Here is an 18,737-nt window from a genome sequence, read left to right as displayed (position 1 = left end):
CTAGTTACGTATTGTTACTGATTTTACTATATCTCCATATTCGAGCATTTACGTTAAAAATATTTCAGAAGCGGCGATGTTTAGCTTCCTCATAAAGATACACTCTATTATTTAGCCAAATTCACTTCTAAAACCAATCGATTTTGTTAGAAAAACAAATCGTTTTTCAAAAAGTTGGCTAAATTAAAATTGATTTATAAGCAAAGGGTAATAGCTCACCCTACTTATAGAAATAACAATAGATCCACAATAAGGCTGATGAAAATGAGTATAGGATGAGAAAGAGTAACATTTATCGTGAAAAACTACACAATTATAAATTGGAACAAAAATCAGTGAGCCTCATCAGACCCAACTGGAGCTTTAGCTATTGGCTTCTTTTATACAAAATCAGCTTTTAGAATAACGGTAAATCTAGTTGCCAAAATGTCGCGGTATAAGGCTGATATTTAATCAAGAAAATAGCCTATTTTTTCAATAAAACCTTTCTTATTTTGACTGAAATTCAACTCAGAAAGATTCAGACATCTGAAAACGATCGTAATATTAGGGCGCTATTTTATTTTGTGGAGCAAACGTATGATATAAGTTGTATATTTATATTGGTAAAATTACTGAAAATCGATTTTATATGAGCTTCAATGCAGTATCGAAAACCAACGATTCAAACCTTAAAAATTAGAAAGGTCTCATAGTATCTATAGCAATTCTTTTTAAAAAACACAATATTCTAAAACATTGTCAAAAACTGGAACAAAAAACAAAAATTTAGAAAAAATTCCTTTTGCTCGGGTATCGTATTAAAACATAACAGTGGATTTTCACGCTCTTCATTTTGTCGAAGAAGCTTTTTTTTGAACACATCTCCAAGAAAAAATCATGGATCTAAATCTGTATTAAAAAATAATTACAATGAGGTTTTAATCATCTTTTTTTTCCTTGAAGTTGTTCCAATGTGGAACGCTTTCAAAATGATATGGAAACTATTGAAATGTAATTAAAATTTTTGCTTGAATGGACTTTATGTTGAGTTTTTTAAATGTCAAGCACATAACTACTCATAGTCTCGGAAAGTGACGTAACAGCCACTTTACAGCATACATGTTTTTTAAATTTTCTGTTAAAGAGCTCGATGAGTAGTACTCGTTAACACCATTTCTGGAAAATGGCGTATAAGTCACTTTTTCAGATTACGGCAGATAAGGATTTGTAACCTTTTTATTATGGGATAGATAAAATACTAATGAAGGGCTATGGAACGTCTTATTTGGTCAATGCGGTGGCCGTTTTGCACGAAAATTTTGCTTGAAATCCATTTTCACGACTTTTTTTTTAATTCTTTAGCATTAAAAAAATCGTAAAAAGTTTTATTATGTATTCGTCAGTAATATTTTATATGACTACTCACCAGATGATGTACCATTTGCGACTTTTTTGGACTACTGAATAACACAGCTGAAAAGTATAAAAAGAGGTTGAGCATTGTTGTTAGCACTGACAAGTCAGACTTACTCGGATACATGGCGTCCATATACAGATAAGTCTGACTTGGCGCTTAGCTGCAGCACAGCTATTGGCCTGTACAGGGGTATATTATACCGCTTCCTTACTCTACTTCGTCTCTTTCGATGCGAACGTTTGCTTCGTTCTCCAACAGCGCGTGCTACACATAAAGAGTTTCTGTGTCGCAATCACATCCATGATTGCATAACTGTTACATTATATATCTAACAAATGATCATCGTTATTTAAAAATGTCTAAAATTGACCATCTTCACACATGAACTTCTAGAATGCATTTGATAATATTGTTGGATCTCTAACCTTCTAAAATTAAGGCGCAACATTCATTTTAGTGGCATTTTGTTCAATTTCATATTTTACAAAGCTTACAATATGAGAACCTGATATCGCTATAAAGGCAAAGCACGTAAGGGAATAGTTTTCTTTTATACTACATTAGATGGTGGAGGGACCTCTGCAAGTGTCGTTTGGAAAGTGTGCGATATTGAGATGTGATCTGTATTGAAGAAATCGAAAGATTCGGTGCCAATTTGATCAAAAACTACTTTTTGCTGTTTTCTCGAAATTGTGTAAAATGGATGTATGCGTAGCTTCTCAAAGAAATGATCCAATTCGTTTCTTCAGTGAAGTGCATGTATCTTTGGCCAAAAATTCTAATATATGCAGTTTCTCTTCTTCAATTAAAACTCCTCCACCAGTTGACTTAAGACTACTCTTGGAACTTCTTCGGTTACATCTGAAGGCATACATACATAGTTCCGAACATCTGACTTGGACTAAAAACGCGGCCTCATCTATTTTGATCAAAGTAGACAAATTTAACAATTGTTAAATTTTACTACTTTTCAAAATAAAAAAACTAATCAGAAAAATAGTTTTGAAATGCAAAGCGATGAAATGGGATGATTTGTTCAGTCCTATTAACGTAAAAAAACGCATGTATTATTTTTTTAATCAGGGCCAGAATTAGCCGGAAACATATTATTATTTTTTGCCTTCTCTCATATACTAAGTATACGTAAAGAAGCTATATGATCACTGGAAACTAAACTTTGACAGAAACCCTCGGAGACCCATAGTATTATATATACCAATCGACTCCAGCCTGATAAAATTTGAGGTGTTGTCTGTCATAAAAGTATGTATGTATGTGTGTATGTGTGTAGAAAAATTGTCCGAATCACTCGCAACAGGTCTACCATTCTGACGGGGGAATCCTGTCCAATTGTTATTGGAAATTCATAGTCAAGATCGGACTAAGTGGATCACATGTTATGGCCATAATCCATAATTTTCTTATGCACAAAAACACGCTAAAAAAACACTATTCATATATTTTTATTCATATATTCATATATTCATATATTTTTAGTATTTAGGTCTTTTCTAGGAAAATTTCTATAATAGTGAACTTATTTACGCATTATATGTAAGGCTTTCTTAAATAACAAAATCATAATTATATGGGGAATTTTACATTTTATACTGTTAATTTGAAGCTCAATAGAAGGTCACGTAAAAGGCATTTTCACTTGTCTATGCAAATTATTAGAACACATGGTTATGAATATGAGTCTAAAATGGGTACACCTCCACCCTAGGCAGGAACAATACCTATGGTAAGATTGTATGAAAGCCCGCTTCCTATGATTGTATCTTCTCGAAGGGCCAACGGCACATTGGCGCATGAGTAGAAATTTCGAAACTGGATCAATAAATGTATTTTTGTGGACAAGTAATGTCACATGAAAGATACCAGGGACAGTAATTGGAACTAGTTTGTGATTATTTTCTCTGATAACGGTATGTAAATTCTTAAACAGATTTGTGAATCGTTAGCAGTCTAATTGAGTGATTTTTCATTGAACACATTAGTTGATTTACTTTGTTATAACAGCTCATATTGTACATCGTATGCTATCATATGGAAAAATTATTTTGACAGTTGCTTATCTTCATTCCTCTACCATGTTACAACAACTTATTCTTCTTCAGTTTCGAACATTGTAACTCTCTCCTTGCTCAATACTACACATGCTGCCTTTTCTCTCCCCGCACCGAAATGGAAACATTAGAATGAAAAGAGCTTTTGCATTTTCTTGTAGGTTCTTCGAAAGGAGCTCTTGCTATCCGTCGCAGATCGTGTCCATTTCAGCGAAGGAATTTTACAAAAAATATATTTGATTGTGATCCCCGTGTTGTGAAAATACGGTTCAAAGTGTCGATATTCTAAGTGTTGTTCCAGAAAGCAGTACATTTACTTTAAGTGAGAAACGCCAAGAGTGATCAAACTAGTTTTGTTTTTCCTACGGTGAAAATACTTTTTAACGAGCAAAGAATTACTGAACGGACATAAGTTGCAGTGGAAAAAATCAATTTTGAGTGAATTGATTATCCCAGATTGTCCGCCCATATATTTCGTCAACCTAACCAGAAATATTACGATAATTCACAATAGTGTAAGTAATAAATATATTCGATATCTTTCAACGTTTCAGCATTGAATTGCCCAGTACGAGCCCATTTTATGACACACACAAAAGGTCGTGCAAATTAGAGCACTTTGCACGACTTGATGAACATCCTATTGATTAGTTCTGGGATTTTCCCCCAATGCGTATCAATGATAGGAGCTGCTTGAAAAGGCACCTGTGATTAGGGGTTGAAGCATTCGATTTCTTTGCTAGGAATGAAAAAAATGAATTTGATCCTAAAAATCGATATTAGCACGAACAAAGTGTATACAAGTATATCAATAATATGACGCAGAATAAACATAGTCCAACATGCAGCGCTAAGGGAAAGCTGGGTGGTTTTATTGAAGGACCGTCCACATGAAAAACCTTTTGACAGTTAAGTGAAATGGGATGGATGAGATGCTGCAGAAATTGCGAGTCACCACTGAAAGCTGGAGATAAATTTAGCAAAGCATCCCAGATGGTGCGGTATATTGTCAAAATGACGAAATAGGGATTTAATTCTTAGTATAGCAATGACTCTTAGTCCTGTACTTGATGTGATGGTTGCATAAGAGTTAACAATGATAAAAAGAACCCACGTCAGGAGAAAGCACGTGAATATGTATAGTGCTTTCATAATTTCATGAAATTGTATGTAGGGGAACAGTTCATGCTCCATCTAACTTGTTGCCTTCATCTCATCTCAAAAGTAAAGCATAAAGCAATCATTTCTTAGCATTCTTGGCAGCGCCTTTACTACGGGGAAAAAAATCACGCATAAAAAATAAACAAAACATATCTGCTAGAAATGAGAATCGTGTTTTTGAAAGGGAGAACGCGGGAGCTTTGAGATGACCCTATTTTAGGAATCAAATGACAACTGTATAATGTTGTTTCTTCTTAGAATTATATATATAAATCTGATTCTGAAATAAAATAATCCATAGAGTTAATCGGTATTGTTAGGCAAAATGCGTACGTATATGTAGAGGTTCGGTTGTGGGCACTCCTTTATCTTTGGTAGATCTTATGCCGACCTTTGTATACCAATGGAAAGCTAAACGAATAAACCTACTACTAGCGAATGAATTATATTGATTTCGTCGATTTGAGAAATGTTGCTGACAATTTCGCAAGTTGAACATTTTTGGACATTTCAAATTTGTGGTTCGATTTTGGGGATCCTTGAAAACTCGGCTAAATATAAAGAAAAAAAAAAAATAAAAACACCTAAATGTAAAGAAAATGAATAATAAATTTATTCTTATAAACATGATGCAATCAAAAAGGCAGATCAATCCACTTAGCAGTGATGTTGCCTTTCTCGTGCATTAGGTAGGATATTGAAAACAATCACATAAGAAAGGACTAATATTGCAATTTATGTAAATGGATTTCATCATTCAAAGAAAACCCCGATTAATCACCATAGCGGTAATGGAGCCTGTCTCGTTCATCATAAAAAACTAACTGTATGTACCCACCCTTGCTCGGTATTGCCATTGGAATTAATAAAAAATGTAAAAAATAAAATGAATTGTTCAAAAGGATAATTGGATAATGAATTGTTCAAATAGATAATCAATTTTCTTATTGATACTTCAACATTTGATAAAAAGAAGGCAGATTTCACTTTTGGAAACATTGACTGATTTTAAGAAGGGATCTTCCCTATAATCGCTTTATTCCGGACAAACGATTATTTCCTAAAATGCCTTTTTTCCGGGAAAACGCAGATTTTAACCCTCCTTAGCCTTAGATGCATGGCTACAAATTAACACCATGCTGAAGGTAGCTGGGTTCTGAAACTCAGTCCGGTCTGGTGCCAATGTCCCGCTTTCTTCAGGGATATATCATTTTCAGGGAAATGTGTTCCGGGAAGAATCATTTTGGAATTATCATTCTCGTTTAACTATTTTTTGTGGAAATATTATTTGGGAGAATGTTATTTTCGAGGATTTGCTATTTTAGAGGAATTCGGGAAATTGTTCTCCGGAGAATTGTACAATTCCAAAGAACCACGGATGAACTAAATAATAGGGAATTTTGATTATACCTAAGAATATGTCTTTCGAATTTGATGGAAATCAGTCAAGGGGTTCAAAAGTTTAAATTACTTGTTATCTTATGGAAAAAAAGGCACGAAATAAAAATAGCACCACTTTCGGTTGAATCAAAGGTAATTTCCTATTTCCGGGATTAAAAAACCCGACTTGGACGTTAATTTACAATGTTATGAAAACTCATATGTGAATATGTACGTTATGTGGAAGATATTGATTTGGAAAATGTATTGGAGGTAACCACTTTCCCTTCGATGGGACTCGAACCCATGACCCTACAGTACGCTAGACTGGTGCTTTAACCAACCTGCTACGAAGGACCTCCGTCGGCCTTCGCAACCTAGCGGCTACTGAACGAGCTCGAGATTCCCAAATTGGACGCATAGTCAAATCACTCGCAATCCATTTCTCAAGCCAATACTTCCACATGTGTATTGTACACGTCCACATTAGATGAGCGTGAGTATTTAGAATGTCTGGCGGCTATACACATTCTTCATCAGCAACGGTACTGATCAAGTGAGGTTGTGTAAGCTATTTGCCAGTCGGTTGTCAAGCTCAGACCCGACCGCATTGCGTAGGCAAGAGCACGCAACTCAAGTTCAGTTCAATCAAAGGTAGGGGAAGAGGCCCCAAAACGCCCCTGATGCAAAACGCCTTTTGTGGTTTCATATTTACCGTAATTATTATGTCCGTAACAAAACTAGATCTTAAAAATATGTGATAGGCGAAGAAAGTTTCAAAATAGTGCATGGGAAGGTCGGAAAAACCGAAAATTTCCACATTTTGAAGAAACATCTAATATTTTGGCGAGGCAAAACGCCCTAGTGGCAATAACCTACAAAGCATTTGCGTCTCCACGGACTATCCATACTAGAATGCTGATTCGCCGACGCGTGGTACTTTTGTTCCATAGGAGCCGCCAGCTGAAAGGCGTTTTGCCTCATGAGTTTTCCGGCAACAAAATATCACCACTTTTTTGAAATGTGAATATTATCAATATGATTGAGATTTTTGACAATTTTTGAATGGCATCATCTAGCTATATTGTTTAACTGATGCATAATGTAAAAATACCCATGAATAGCGTTACAAATAAGACAATAGAGCATTGTTTGCTTAGCTAGGGCATATTTCCCCTTCCCCTAATTGCCTATTTCGGGGATTAAACCACCTGACTTGCACTACTTTGAAAAAACATATAATGTAATAATTTTGAACGATATTTATTTCGAATTTTAATAGTTTCTAAAAGTGAAGTTGAATGCACGAAAGTGAAATTGAATGCAATCACTTGTGAAACAAAGCTTTGTTTTCGGTAATTTTGCAAAAATAGGTCGCGTAAAATCCTTCAATGATGCATGTTTCTCTTTCAGTGAAATCGGTGCTAAAATGCTTTTAATCACATACCGTAGTCGAAAGATTTTAGGAAAATTCCAGTAATGCCCATTCCAAAGACAAACGAAGGAAAAGAAGCCAGCTTACTGTAAAATCTTAGTGAAGAAATTAATTAAAACAGTAAATCACACCAAAGTCGTGAATACAGTGTTGACCCAATTTCGTCACTACCCGATTTTGTCTACCCTTGATTTGATCACGTTTTCGACCCGATTTTATCACATATGTCCGTCTTGACGTACTTGTTAAGGATTTTGTAATCCTTCTGACAAAAAAATACGGGTACCGTTCACGCATTTTGTCTTTCCAAGGCATAAACAGATTCATACTTGTGCAATGGATAATAAAAGTTGATAATTAATAAATTTCCGATTTTGTCACATTCCATATAACCCCAAAATTCACCAGGGGGGGGGGGGGGGGGTAATAAAATCGGGATATTACTATAATTGCAATATTGAATGACAATAAGACATGTGAGCCTATTTCTGCCAAGCTACGAAATTTTAAAGTGGAGCGCTAAAATTTGACAATACGATGATTATGAAGTAATGATGATTATGAGGGTTTTTTTTTTAATTTCGAGCTATTCTCGACGGCATTAAGTCGAAGGATCACATCGAAATGCTAGAGATAAGGTTAGTCAAACACGACGAGTCATGCATGGGCCCATACCTAACTTTCCAGCTTGATAATGCAACGAGTCACAAGTTTGAATTGGCTGAATCAAGGTTTTTAGAGAAAAATATAGAAGAATTAGACAGATTAGTCTGTTCATCGGGCCCTAATTCCTTAGAATAACTTTGGGTTATACTTGCTCGTTACTTTTATCAGAAAGGTAAACGATTCGACACCATAATTTCAAAAATATATTTTACTTGTCAAATCGCCCCCGAACGATATTCCCTTATCTACTGATGGACATATGTGCGGCAGCGTAACCAGCAGCACTTGCTTTTAAAAGATATGGAATGGAAACTATTGAAATGTAATTCAAACCTGCTTAAATCGCCTTACCACGCCCTATGTCCTCGGAAGCTGGGAAGGTTGACTTCGCGCCTGCTTCCATCTGCACGACTGGTATCAAGAATGATGATGCTGCGCACCCCAAATTGACCTTTCTGCGATAGGGCCTATTCGCCAGCACACAGAGGGACTTGCTGACGCGGTGCCTACGCCTGCCCCAGCCTTGACGAGGACCCTTTCCGTCCTCGGCTCGGAACCCGCCTGGTTGACTGACGCCGCGAAAGCGACGATACCATGTTGTTCTTCGCACGGCCACTTGTTCGATAAAAGGATCGAGTTCGACCACAGAGCATGACCACCGGTAAAACCCATGAAGCCGACTCCGATCCCTTGGACCAGTTAGTAAAAAAGTTAGTAATGGTCCATTGCTTGTCCCATTGCTTGTGCCCCGGTTCCAGGCACTTGAAGCAACTTCGGTTGCTCGTATATGCCCACACGGCATACCGACCATCCCACCTTGACGCTCCTAACTTGACTACCTTGGAGGCGTCCGCTGCAGATAGCCGAATCAATGCTACCTGCGTTCCTGCTGGACCTTCCGTAGCCGAACGGCTCCACTTCACACTGTCGCCGCAGTGCCGTGACGAGCTCTTCGACTTCGGTGATCTCGTCCAGGTCTTCAACCCTTATATTCACCTCCGTCGTGAGTGCCTTCACCTGGACCGTCTCGCCTAGGACTTCCTCCGCCAACTTCTTGTAGGCGGCGCCCTTTTGCGAGACGCCCTGCTTCAGCTCGAGGATCATCTCGCCCATCCGGGTACGTCTTATTCGACGTACGTCGGCGCCGAGTTCACCGAGCTTGACGTCACTCCTCATCGCCTTCAAGACATCCGAGTACTTAGCCTCGTCCGCCGTGATGACTAGGGCATCGCCCCTGGAGCGATTGGCGCCTACCCTAGACTTCTTGCTACCCTCATTCGCCTGGGCCTTCTTTTCGGCCCTTGACGTCTTCGGTTTCCTCTTGTTCTTGACCTCAGCAGCTCTCAGCCTGCCGTAACCCCTTTCCAGGTCCTTCCTCCCGGTTTTGGAGGTACCTGGCCGGGGTTCAGCTTCCCAGCCCCACTACCCTTATGCGGGTGGTAACCTCCGCGTTTTGGAGCGGCCCCCAGGAGCTCATCCCCTGGAGACTGTCTCCCCCTGTTTTTTGTGTCTGCTCCGTTGGAGCAGTCACCCCGACGTACCCGCAAAATACTTGAGCCTCAGTCTGGGTAGACTTTGGTACCACCGTCTTCGCTGGCACGCCTCGGTCGATTCGACCTTGCCTGAGTCCGCGGGAAGGCGTCCAGCTGTTCCGTCGCCACCTCGAAGGCCGAAAGCCCATCGCGTTTGCGGTTCATCGCCTTCACAAGCCGTAGGCCGTCTATAACCTCTACCGGCATAGCCTGGGAGATGGTTAAAACTATTGCTTCTGGACTCCTAGGCGAAGACCTGAACAACCCACCTCTTGCGAAGGGATTGTCGCCTATACTACTACCACTAATTGAAGAATTGACTTTTTTCCATTTTGGTCTCACGAGTTGCTCGGGAAAAGAGGTCCACCACGCCCGAGCCCAGTATGACGCGGTAAGGGACAATTACTGTGGAGGGTGCCCAGGTACCCTACGCCAGCCCTAGCCTTGACGAGGACCCCCTTCCGTCCTCGGGTTCGGAACCCGCCCGGTTGACCGACGCCGCGAAAGCGACGATACCATGTTGTTCTTCGCGCGGCCACTGTGTGTGCGTGTGTGTGTATGTATGTATGTATGTGTGTATGCCACTCATTTTTTTAACACTTATCCTTAACCGAATTGCTCGCAACAAGTCGCCGCAGTAAATAGTTCCATTGGTTTCTATTGAAAATTGGCCAGATCACACAATGGGCTAGGAAGTTATGGCCAAAATAATATTTAGAGAAAAATCACGTAAAAAGTGTAACATTGTGAGGCGGATAACCCAATGTTGACATTTTTTACATTAATTTCAAGAATCTACGTAGGCTAGGTGTACCAGTTGTGGCTATAGCACCAGTTGTCGCACTAGTGCTTTATATGCCAAATGGCCAATCAAATCACCGCAAACCAAGTTCATATCGATAAAGCGTATTCATATGATTCGATAAAACCTTTGATCTCCTCCACAACAAGCAAAGCATAATTGTAAAAATTGATTTTGCTTAATTTTTGACGTCGTTTGCACCAGTTGTCATACTAATGGTCCCTATTTGGCCAGTCCCATAAGAAAATAATGGATTTGCCAAATAAGGAACCAAAATTAAGAATAGTGCCACAACTGGTGCATGCGTTCCTATTATGGATTAATTAATTTTGAATATTATAACAAAATTTTATTGTGGTTTTCACAGCTGTTCTAAGGATCAGGAAGTAAAACCTTTCGCTTGATATATATAGTCCACCCACATGTCTTTTACTTTTTTTTTTTTTTTAAATTTTTGTTCTTATGCATGGTGACAATTGGTACACCCACCCTACGTCGAACCCAATTTGTTACGAGAAAATTGAATTAGTATAATCCAAAATGTTTTTTATTGTATTGTTTATTGTTTTTTTATTGTTTATAAATGTTTTGTAATCTGTAGAGGATAAGTGCCAATAAATGAGCTAGACTTTAAGTGCCAAAAATGAGAAACACTTTTGGCGCACACAAACGCACATACACAAACTCACAGACATCACCTCAATTCGTCTATCTAAGTCGAGTGGTAAATAACACTATGGGTCTACAGACCTTATATGAAAAGTTTTATTTAGACAAAATTTGGTAATGGTTCAAATTTTTATAGAAAATCCATATCATTTCGTTAAATCCTAGCTTTCGTTGGTAAAATTTTTAGAATAGAAACGAAATCAAAAAATCTTATTTCACTATGCTTGAATTCCGTTTCGAATCATCTGAAATATTTTTTTTTTAGAAATACCGCATACTATTATTACAAAGGATGATTCTTCCACAACAGTGGCAACGTACACTGTCCACTCGAAGGCTGACCCGTCGACAAAAAAAAACGTTCTGTGGACAGGGTGAGCATTAGAGTGATTCAAATTTTGACTTTTCTAAATAAAATATCTTTTGTTGAACCAAATCTCACAAGGGAAAAACCCAGAAAAAATGCTTACGTAATAAGTGTACGACCCCTTAAGGTACTTGTTGAAATCCATTTTTTTACGACTTTTCACAAAAGCTTTATTACGTGTTCTCAGTAATATTTTTATATGACTACCCACAGGCAATGCATTTGCGACTTCCTGGACTACCAATTAACACAAAGTTTGCATAAATTGCGTTGAAAAGTAAAAAGTTATCAAGGAGGGGGGCATATTATACCGTCTTACCCTAGACAATGTGTTGATTATTTATAAAAAGTTCATGGGCCACCTTACGGAACGGTATTTCGGTAAATGACGTGTGCACAATCAAATTACATTCAAATTTGTTAAGAATTTAGGAGAATTATTTAAATAGCAAATGCAATCGTTTAAGCATCTAAAAATTCAAAATTTGAATCATTCTAGTGAGCATACATACGATAGATGCCCACTGCGGAACGTTAAAATCGCCAGAATGCAGAATAAGCAAGATTGCTGCAACACAAAAGTTTTATTTTAGAGTGAAATAATTGCCGTTCGGTACAAATTTGTTGTACGAGAAATGTTTTTTTTTGTTTTTCTTGTTAATATCTAACGTGCCATACATTCCTATTAATTGCTAAGTTTTAGTTGAGTAATGAACCCAAATATTATTTGAAATGGGAGTTGTCAAACTATTTTATGGATTTATGGTTGCGCGTTATGAAAAAAAAAACAAGTGTTATCTATTGTGTGTATTTAATTTTTCCATTGATCATTTATTAATGTTTATATGCAAAAGTATGTTCTGTCAATCCGGAAAATCTCTGATTAAAATAACAACCAAACACGTTTTTTCTCCAAACAAATGGCCAAATCTAACCATGCGCCGAAGTAGGGTTATTTTTTACCACGGGTAAAATGATCATCTAATTGTAATAATGTTTGCCAACAGTCAAACGAATCGGTGATTTAGCTAGCAGCTTTAGTTTGACATTTACGCATTTTTTATCAAACATTATATAATGCCTGATGGAATGAAGGATACACTTAGGCCCATATTCAAGTGTTGTCACACTTTCTTTCCTTTCCTTAAACTCCAATGAGAACACAACAAATAGTAAATGTTGATATTAAATTAAAAAGGACTTATGAATTTTAATATACCATATGGAAAATATGCTATGAAGTATTAGATTACCTCATATTTCGTAGTACGGATCTAACGCACCAGTAAAATAAGAGTCTTGAAAGTAAACGAAACAGGCACCACGCGGTGTATTAGTCCTTTAATGTTTGTATGATGTTCCTACTGAAAATAAATCAATTGAAATATTTCTAAATGTATTGCTCTATTACATTCTTATTTTTCAATACTATGTGTTGAAAGCGTAGGGTAGAAGCACCGTTGAGACGAAAATGTACTCAATAAGTATTGCGTAAATATTATTGCAGATTGAGAATCTCTGAAAAAATCCTTTCTATCAATTATTGAATAAATTACAATCGATGCTTACGCCAGCTAAAAAATCATGCTTTCTATTTTATTGCATAAACCACCACCAACTTATAGGGAGTGATGAATTTGTAATCACTCTCGTCTCCGCAAACAATTTTCGCTGAGGGACATCCTGCGCACAATGCCAATATAATCGTTCAGGAAATCCTCTTGCAAATCCATCGGCATCCGTTCGCTGAATGGATTGACAGCTTGGACAGCTTCTGCAACGAGGAAGATATTTTTCTGTTAGCATTTCAAGTCGCTGCCATTCAATCAGGGAACGTTTCGCATATTATTCGTGACTTACTTTTCAAGCTATCGATCCCCTCGTAAACGTAGATTTTGTCCGTTATGTGAATTTTGTACTTGGTGAACCCAACGGAGGACAGCGTTTCCTCGATTTCGCCAGCAGGATTCTCGCAGTACTGATATGGGGAGATATATTTGTCCACGTCCGTCATATATTCACTCCATTTGATCGAGCGCGAAAGTTGGTCATAAATGTTGAAAATTGGATTTCGAGCCAGGAATCCCAGCAAACAGTCGCCGTTTGGGGTTAGAAGGTTATAGATGTTGGAAAAAGCGGAACTAAAATGTTAGAAAAAATACCGTTAATACATTATAGACACCATGAAGGCTAAAAAAACTAAGAAATTTTAGTTAAACAGCAAGAATATTTTGCAATTTTATATTTTAAATTGTACATATTTGAACCATTAACATTAGCGAACATGTCTATAAACCCGCAGTAATTTCCACTCGTTATTTATTTGAATGACACTATTCTGTAAAACGCAAGCTTTTTCACCTAATGCATCTTGGTTGTAAAATTATTTTCATTAAAAAAAACTGCATACATTATGAATGCCCAGCGGCAATTGAGTCTTACAAATAAATTAATAAACTAAAATAAAATGCGCCATGAAGTCTGGTTCACATCCAATAATGAATCGAATTAAACTGATAAATCAATCAGGAAATTCCAAAAAGTTTTCAGATTGAGTATTGCACATGATATGAACTTCATTATAATAAAGTTTTGTCACATAAAACATGTTTGGTTCAACGAAGATAAATCTTTAAATTACTACACGATTAACTTTTCTCTGCTCCTTAAGGATAAACAACTAACCTTTGACTTCGTACCCAATGTAGACAATAAAATGAAGTTATATGATCGAAACAACCCCACTTTTCCAAGAACACTGATATGTCGCCTCCAATATCCAATGTATCAAAAAATATGTTCTCAGTACTGGAATGCACTTTTCTAGCGAATCGAACCATTTGCTCTGATATGTCTGTTCCAAGAACACGAGCCAGCTTCTGCGGCACGATCGGCATCACAAAATCAATCAACACATCACCACTCCCGCAGCCAATGTCCAGCAATGATTCTTCGTTGGTCTCTTTCCAACGCAGAAGATGGCCATGCTCGTCCAAAATTTCCTTTGCATCTCGCCGTTGGACACCGTTAGCGCGATGATAAAGTTTCGGTTTGTTCATTTCACTTTCACTTGAATTCGTTTTGGAAGCGCTTCCCCGGCATGGGCTTGGCGATGCGCCAAACCAGAACAATCTGAGGTTTCTGACCTAAGCTACCCGAACCGAGCGTACCTTTATAAGATTTGGACGCATTCTAATGATCCATCAGGTCCAGTGCGATGCTAAGATGCTTAAACATGACGCCCGAATGCAGCGTTCCATTCATTCAAACATATTCAAATGCCGAAGGCGTTTGGCTGCAGAAGATGAAATAGAGATACGCTTCAAAGTTCCATGTGACGTGGAACAAAGGTATGACAATTTTGTTCGAACTGTTTTAATACACATCCGGTTTTTTGAGAGTTCAAAGGTTAAAGCGAAAAAAATAACGTAAATACGTAAACACATTTCTTATTTCCTTTGAATATTATACGAGTTTTAAAGCGACATTTATTATATACCCATCCTAATGGATACTAACATGGCCTTTCCGGGGATAGAACGCAGTTGCTGAGGGCACTGAATTTGAATTATATTGGAGTTCACGACTTCCCTGGGCATAGAAATAGATCGTACCACCTACACAATTTTAAATTTATTTGTAGCAATTTTGTAAGTTGTTCTGGGAGTTCTCCGAAAGTGACATCGGCTTAGGATGTATGGCCAAATCCCGGGCCGTTTTCAAGCAAATGGGTAGTTCTCTGTGTATTACTTACAGATTTCCGATTTGCAGGCAGCATTGGTCGGCCAATTAGTTCTAAGTTTCTGAGGAAAGCGTATCACATGATGAAAGTAAACGTTGACAAGTAGAAATATTCAGGTTAAAAAAACTCGAAACATCTTTAGTACCCTGGACCGATCTGATATTTTGTGCAAGGACAAAAAACTAGAAGAATTTCTGCATCGGATGGCCCATCGGATTTTAAGGAAAGTTATTCTCTTTTGAATTTTGACGGAGTTGTGTCTGACCTCTGTAACTCTGTAAGATCACAACACATCTATGTATGCAACATGTTATAAATAATAAAAATAATTATAAGTGGCAACTAACTTTTGAACGAAACATTATGCTAAAGTGTAAAACTTATGTAAATTGCATTTAAATAGCAAGCTACTATAATTGAGGGGGTTAGAATTTGTTGTAGGTTAAAATTGAGTTGACTACAGAAAAAAAAAGCTTTGATTTTCAAGCTTTTCGGCAATATGTTAGTTTTGTTTGTACGATATTTATCCAAAATGTGGGAATTCACAGGAAATTATTAATTTTTTGAACTTTCATACAATTTGTATGGAGAGCAAACAAAATTGAAAAACTTTGCACACATTTTTCTCAAAACTTTTTGTCACTTACACCCCTTTGCGTTTGACCCCCTCATTTGTAAGCACTTCGATGCAAAAAGGGCATGAAAGCTATAGAGCCATTCTAATACGAATCTATAGAGCACTTTCTAATACGAAGGAAGATAGGAAAGAAAATGCGGGTTTTGGTTGATCCTTCAAGTTGCGGGCATTTGGTTGATTTGAAGGATGAAATAAATTATCAAATTATCAGGAACCCCACATTACTTCACATGAAGAGCACCATCTGAATTCAACACATAGACATAAGTTTAAAAAAAACTAAGTTCACTTCTATAATAATACTCTTTGCTTTCATGAGACCTTTCATTCCTTCCAATTTAAAAAAAAGTCAATCCCCATGTCAATTTATTACGACGCTGCATTGACGACCGATACAGATTAATCAAAAGCTTCGCAAATTATGTTCACTCACGAAATACTATAGCGCTAGCGAAATCCTATGCAAATCTTTCGGAAGCAATCCTCTAGTGCTCGGGTGTAAGCCTTCAACCGATTAAAATGTTAGGCGGAGGGGGGTGGCAATGTGTCCTAGAAGACTGCTTCAAAGTCTTAGTTGTAACGATTTCCATTGGTCACCTCATGCAACAGCATAACAACATAGCTAGCTAGTGATATTTTAAAATTGTAGAAAATCTCAATCATCTGTAATTAAAAAAAATGAATAGGTCTGTGTTCGTATTCGCATTAAATGAGAATGCCTGGATAGATTTTCTTCATTCTTTCAGCAAATATGTTCGATATAATCTCCGACGGGTTTAAAGGATAATTTTTCATGTTAAAATTATGACTAAAATTAACAAAAGCGCGAGAAACTAATATTAAGTTGACGCCCAATCTGTTCTGACTGAGATCAATATTTATGCTCCTACAAGAATTCTACGCCAGCGGAATTTCCTCCACCTTGAAACGCGAAACGTTGAATATGGTCAGCATGATCCTATTAGATTTATGTGTAGTATTTTCAATGACGTTTTTGAACTGTTTGATTTCAACTTTAACCACGCGGACCTTTCAAGAACGACTCTCATTAAGACAATAAGGCCAATACAAATATTAAATTTATTTTATGTCCGACAGCTCTTGGAAAACACGAGGGGGGGGGGAATAAAAAAAATAACAAGGAAACAAACAAAAATCCAAAATGGGAATAATTACATGAAAAAATTGGAATTTTAATGGATGATAGCAAAGAATGTTTAGAGAAAGCAAAGAATATGAATATTTGTAATTTATTTATCCAGTAAGGAACTTATTTCCGTAGAAATTTTAGTTTTTTTAGGAAAGATTTTGCTGATGGACTCTAAACTGTTGAATCCATAACACCAAAATTTTTAATGTACGGCTAGAACTATATACTTTTGTTCTAGTTAAGGATGAAGCTCAAATTGGTTGTACTGGGGCAATAGTCAGGTGTACTTTTGAAATCAGAGATGCGTTGTCTGAACATGGATTTTTTATGAAGGTTCGGAATTGCAGACTCCCCGGACTATACTGAATAGATAGGTGAAGTTTGAAGTAGAATCGGTGAAGCACGTCATAACAGCTCGTCATATCATGCTCACGTTCCCAAAATCATTGAAATGCCATGCTACTTGTTAGTGGCATATAGGGGAACTGTTCCATTTTCCATCTCATTGAACATATATTCATCTCATCGCAAAACAAAGAAATACAGTACCAAACTCGTTTCAATCGAATCAAACAGATTCTCTATTACTTAGCTAATCAAAGTTACACAATCCATAGGCTATACGGAACTATGGTTTCTTTCTCAGCACCCATGTTCATGTGGCATTCATTAAGTGGAATCCAATTCTCACATATCAATTCTTGTATTCTAAGCACCTTTAAGGGGACATAGGGCCAACATTAAGGATCTTCATCCTTGGCTTGAGCCCAAGTATAATTCCCATCGACTTTGTATATTTCTCTGTTAGGGTTTTGCCGCCAGGCGATCCTGGGTCTGCCTCTGCTGCGATGTCCTGCTGATTTCAAATTTTGTAATGATTGCAAATTTTGTCTCTGCTCTTACGTTGTCTGTTGCCAGCCTACGCCCATTCACACTGTGAAGTTGCCGTTGATATTGGATCGTCGATGAGGCTCAGTATTCGGGATCCAGCTGTAAGCCCACCAGGCCCATGCTGTATAACATAGACATCGGGTGATGAATACTTGCTAATCTATGTGATCTCTGCCAATACGCACCAAGTCTCACTGGTGTATAACATCACAGATTTCATGTTTGAGTTGAGTATTCGAGGTTTGGTGCATTGCCTGGACGAATTGGATCTCCATGTTCTATGATGATCTCGGTCGGCCGTCCGACGTTGGCTGGTTTTGGTTTCGACCTTCTCCACTGTTTGCCCGGCTACCGTGGAATTGGAGTTTGATGAGTGGGAGCATACGACCAGGTCATTCAGTTTACTCTACTTGGTAGAGCGCTGTGGCGTTAGTAGATCAGTATCATCATCTCATTCGATTGCTCTATGGATGTAGACTGCTAGAGAGGTCCATGATTTCGTCGACTACGATGGGAAATAGCAACAGAGGTATAATACATGCACCCTTGCCTCACTCTTACTCACTTACGATTCCATGGTCAATCAGTACCAAATGGAGGGACTCTCGAAATTGAATGGCCTGCTAGAGCATGATGCAAAGCGTGACAGAATGGTTCTTACATGATCGTACGAGGCGGAATCCTGCCTGCTACCGTCGAAGAACTGTCAAGCTTTCCCTATATCTGAATTAGAAGAGGTTGTCAAAGCATGAAGAAGTTGTTGTAAGTTGTCGAGCCAACGTTTCAGCTGGTCAGCTAGATCGATGAGTAACTGACATGTCGTGTCTTTATCTATCA

General features: G+C 37.8%; 2 protein-coding genes across 3 annotated transcripts in view; one reads left to right on the top strand and one right to left on the bottom strand.

The window, feature by feature from the left end:
* LOC134209549 (juvenile hormone acid O-methyltransferase) overlaps positions 1-14,632 on the bottom strand; it is a 34,936-nt gene extending 20,304 nt beyond the window's left edge. The window contains 4 exon segments of the mRNA XM_062685536.1: positions 13,090-13,143; positions 13,145-13,254; positions 13,341-13,621; positions 14,166-14,632. Of these exon segments, the coding sequence (XP_062541520.1) occupies positions 13,090-13,143; positions 13,145-13,254; positions 13,341-13,621; positions 14,166-14,539 (819 nt within the window). The 5' untranslated portion in view covers positions 14,540-14,632.
* LOC134211661 (ras-related protein Rab-3) overlaps positions 1-18,737 on the top strand; it is a 70,752-nt gene that overhangs the window by 30,671 nt on the left and 21,344 nt on the right. Inside the window, exon 1 of one of the 2 annotated variants that reach the window (XM_062688769.1) lies at positions 3,974-3,983. The exons of the other annotated variant lie outside the window; for it this stretch is intronic. The gene's annotated coding sequence lies outside the window, so the exon portion shown is untranslated. Of the gene's footprint in view, positions 1-3,973; positions 3,984-18,737 lie in introns of those variants that run through there. 2 annotated transcript variants of the gene reach the window in all.

This window comes from Armigeres subalbatus, chromosome 2, assembly GCF_024139115.2.
Source record: "Armigeres subalbatus isolate Guangzhou_Male chromosome 2, GZ_Asu_2, whole genome shotgun sequence".
Classification (NCBI taxonomy): Eukaryota; Metazoa; Arthropoda; class Insecta; order Diptera; family Culicidae; genus Armigeres; species Armigeres subalbatus.
The sequence above is the reverse complement of the archived record's forward strand: the minus strand, read 5'-3'. Positions and strand labels throughout refer to the sequence as shown.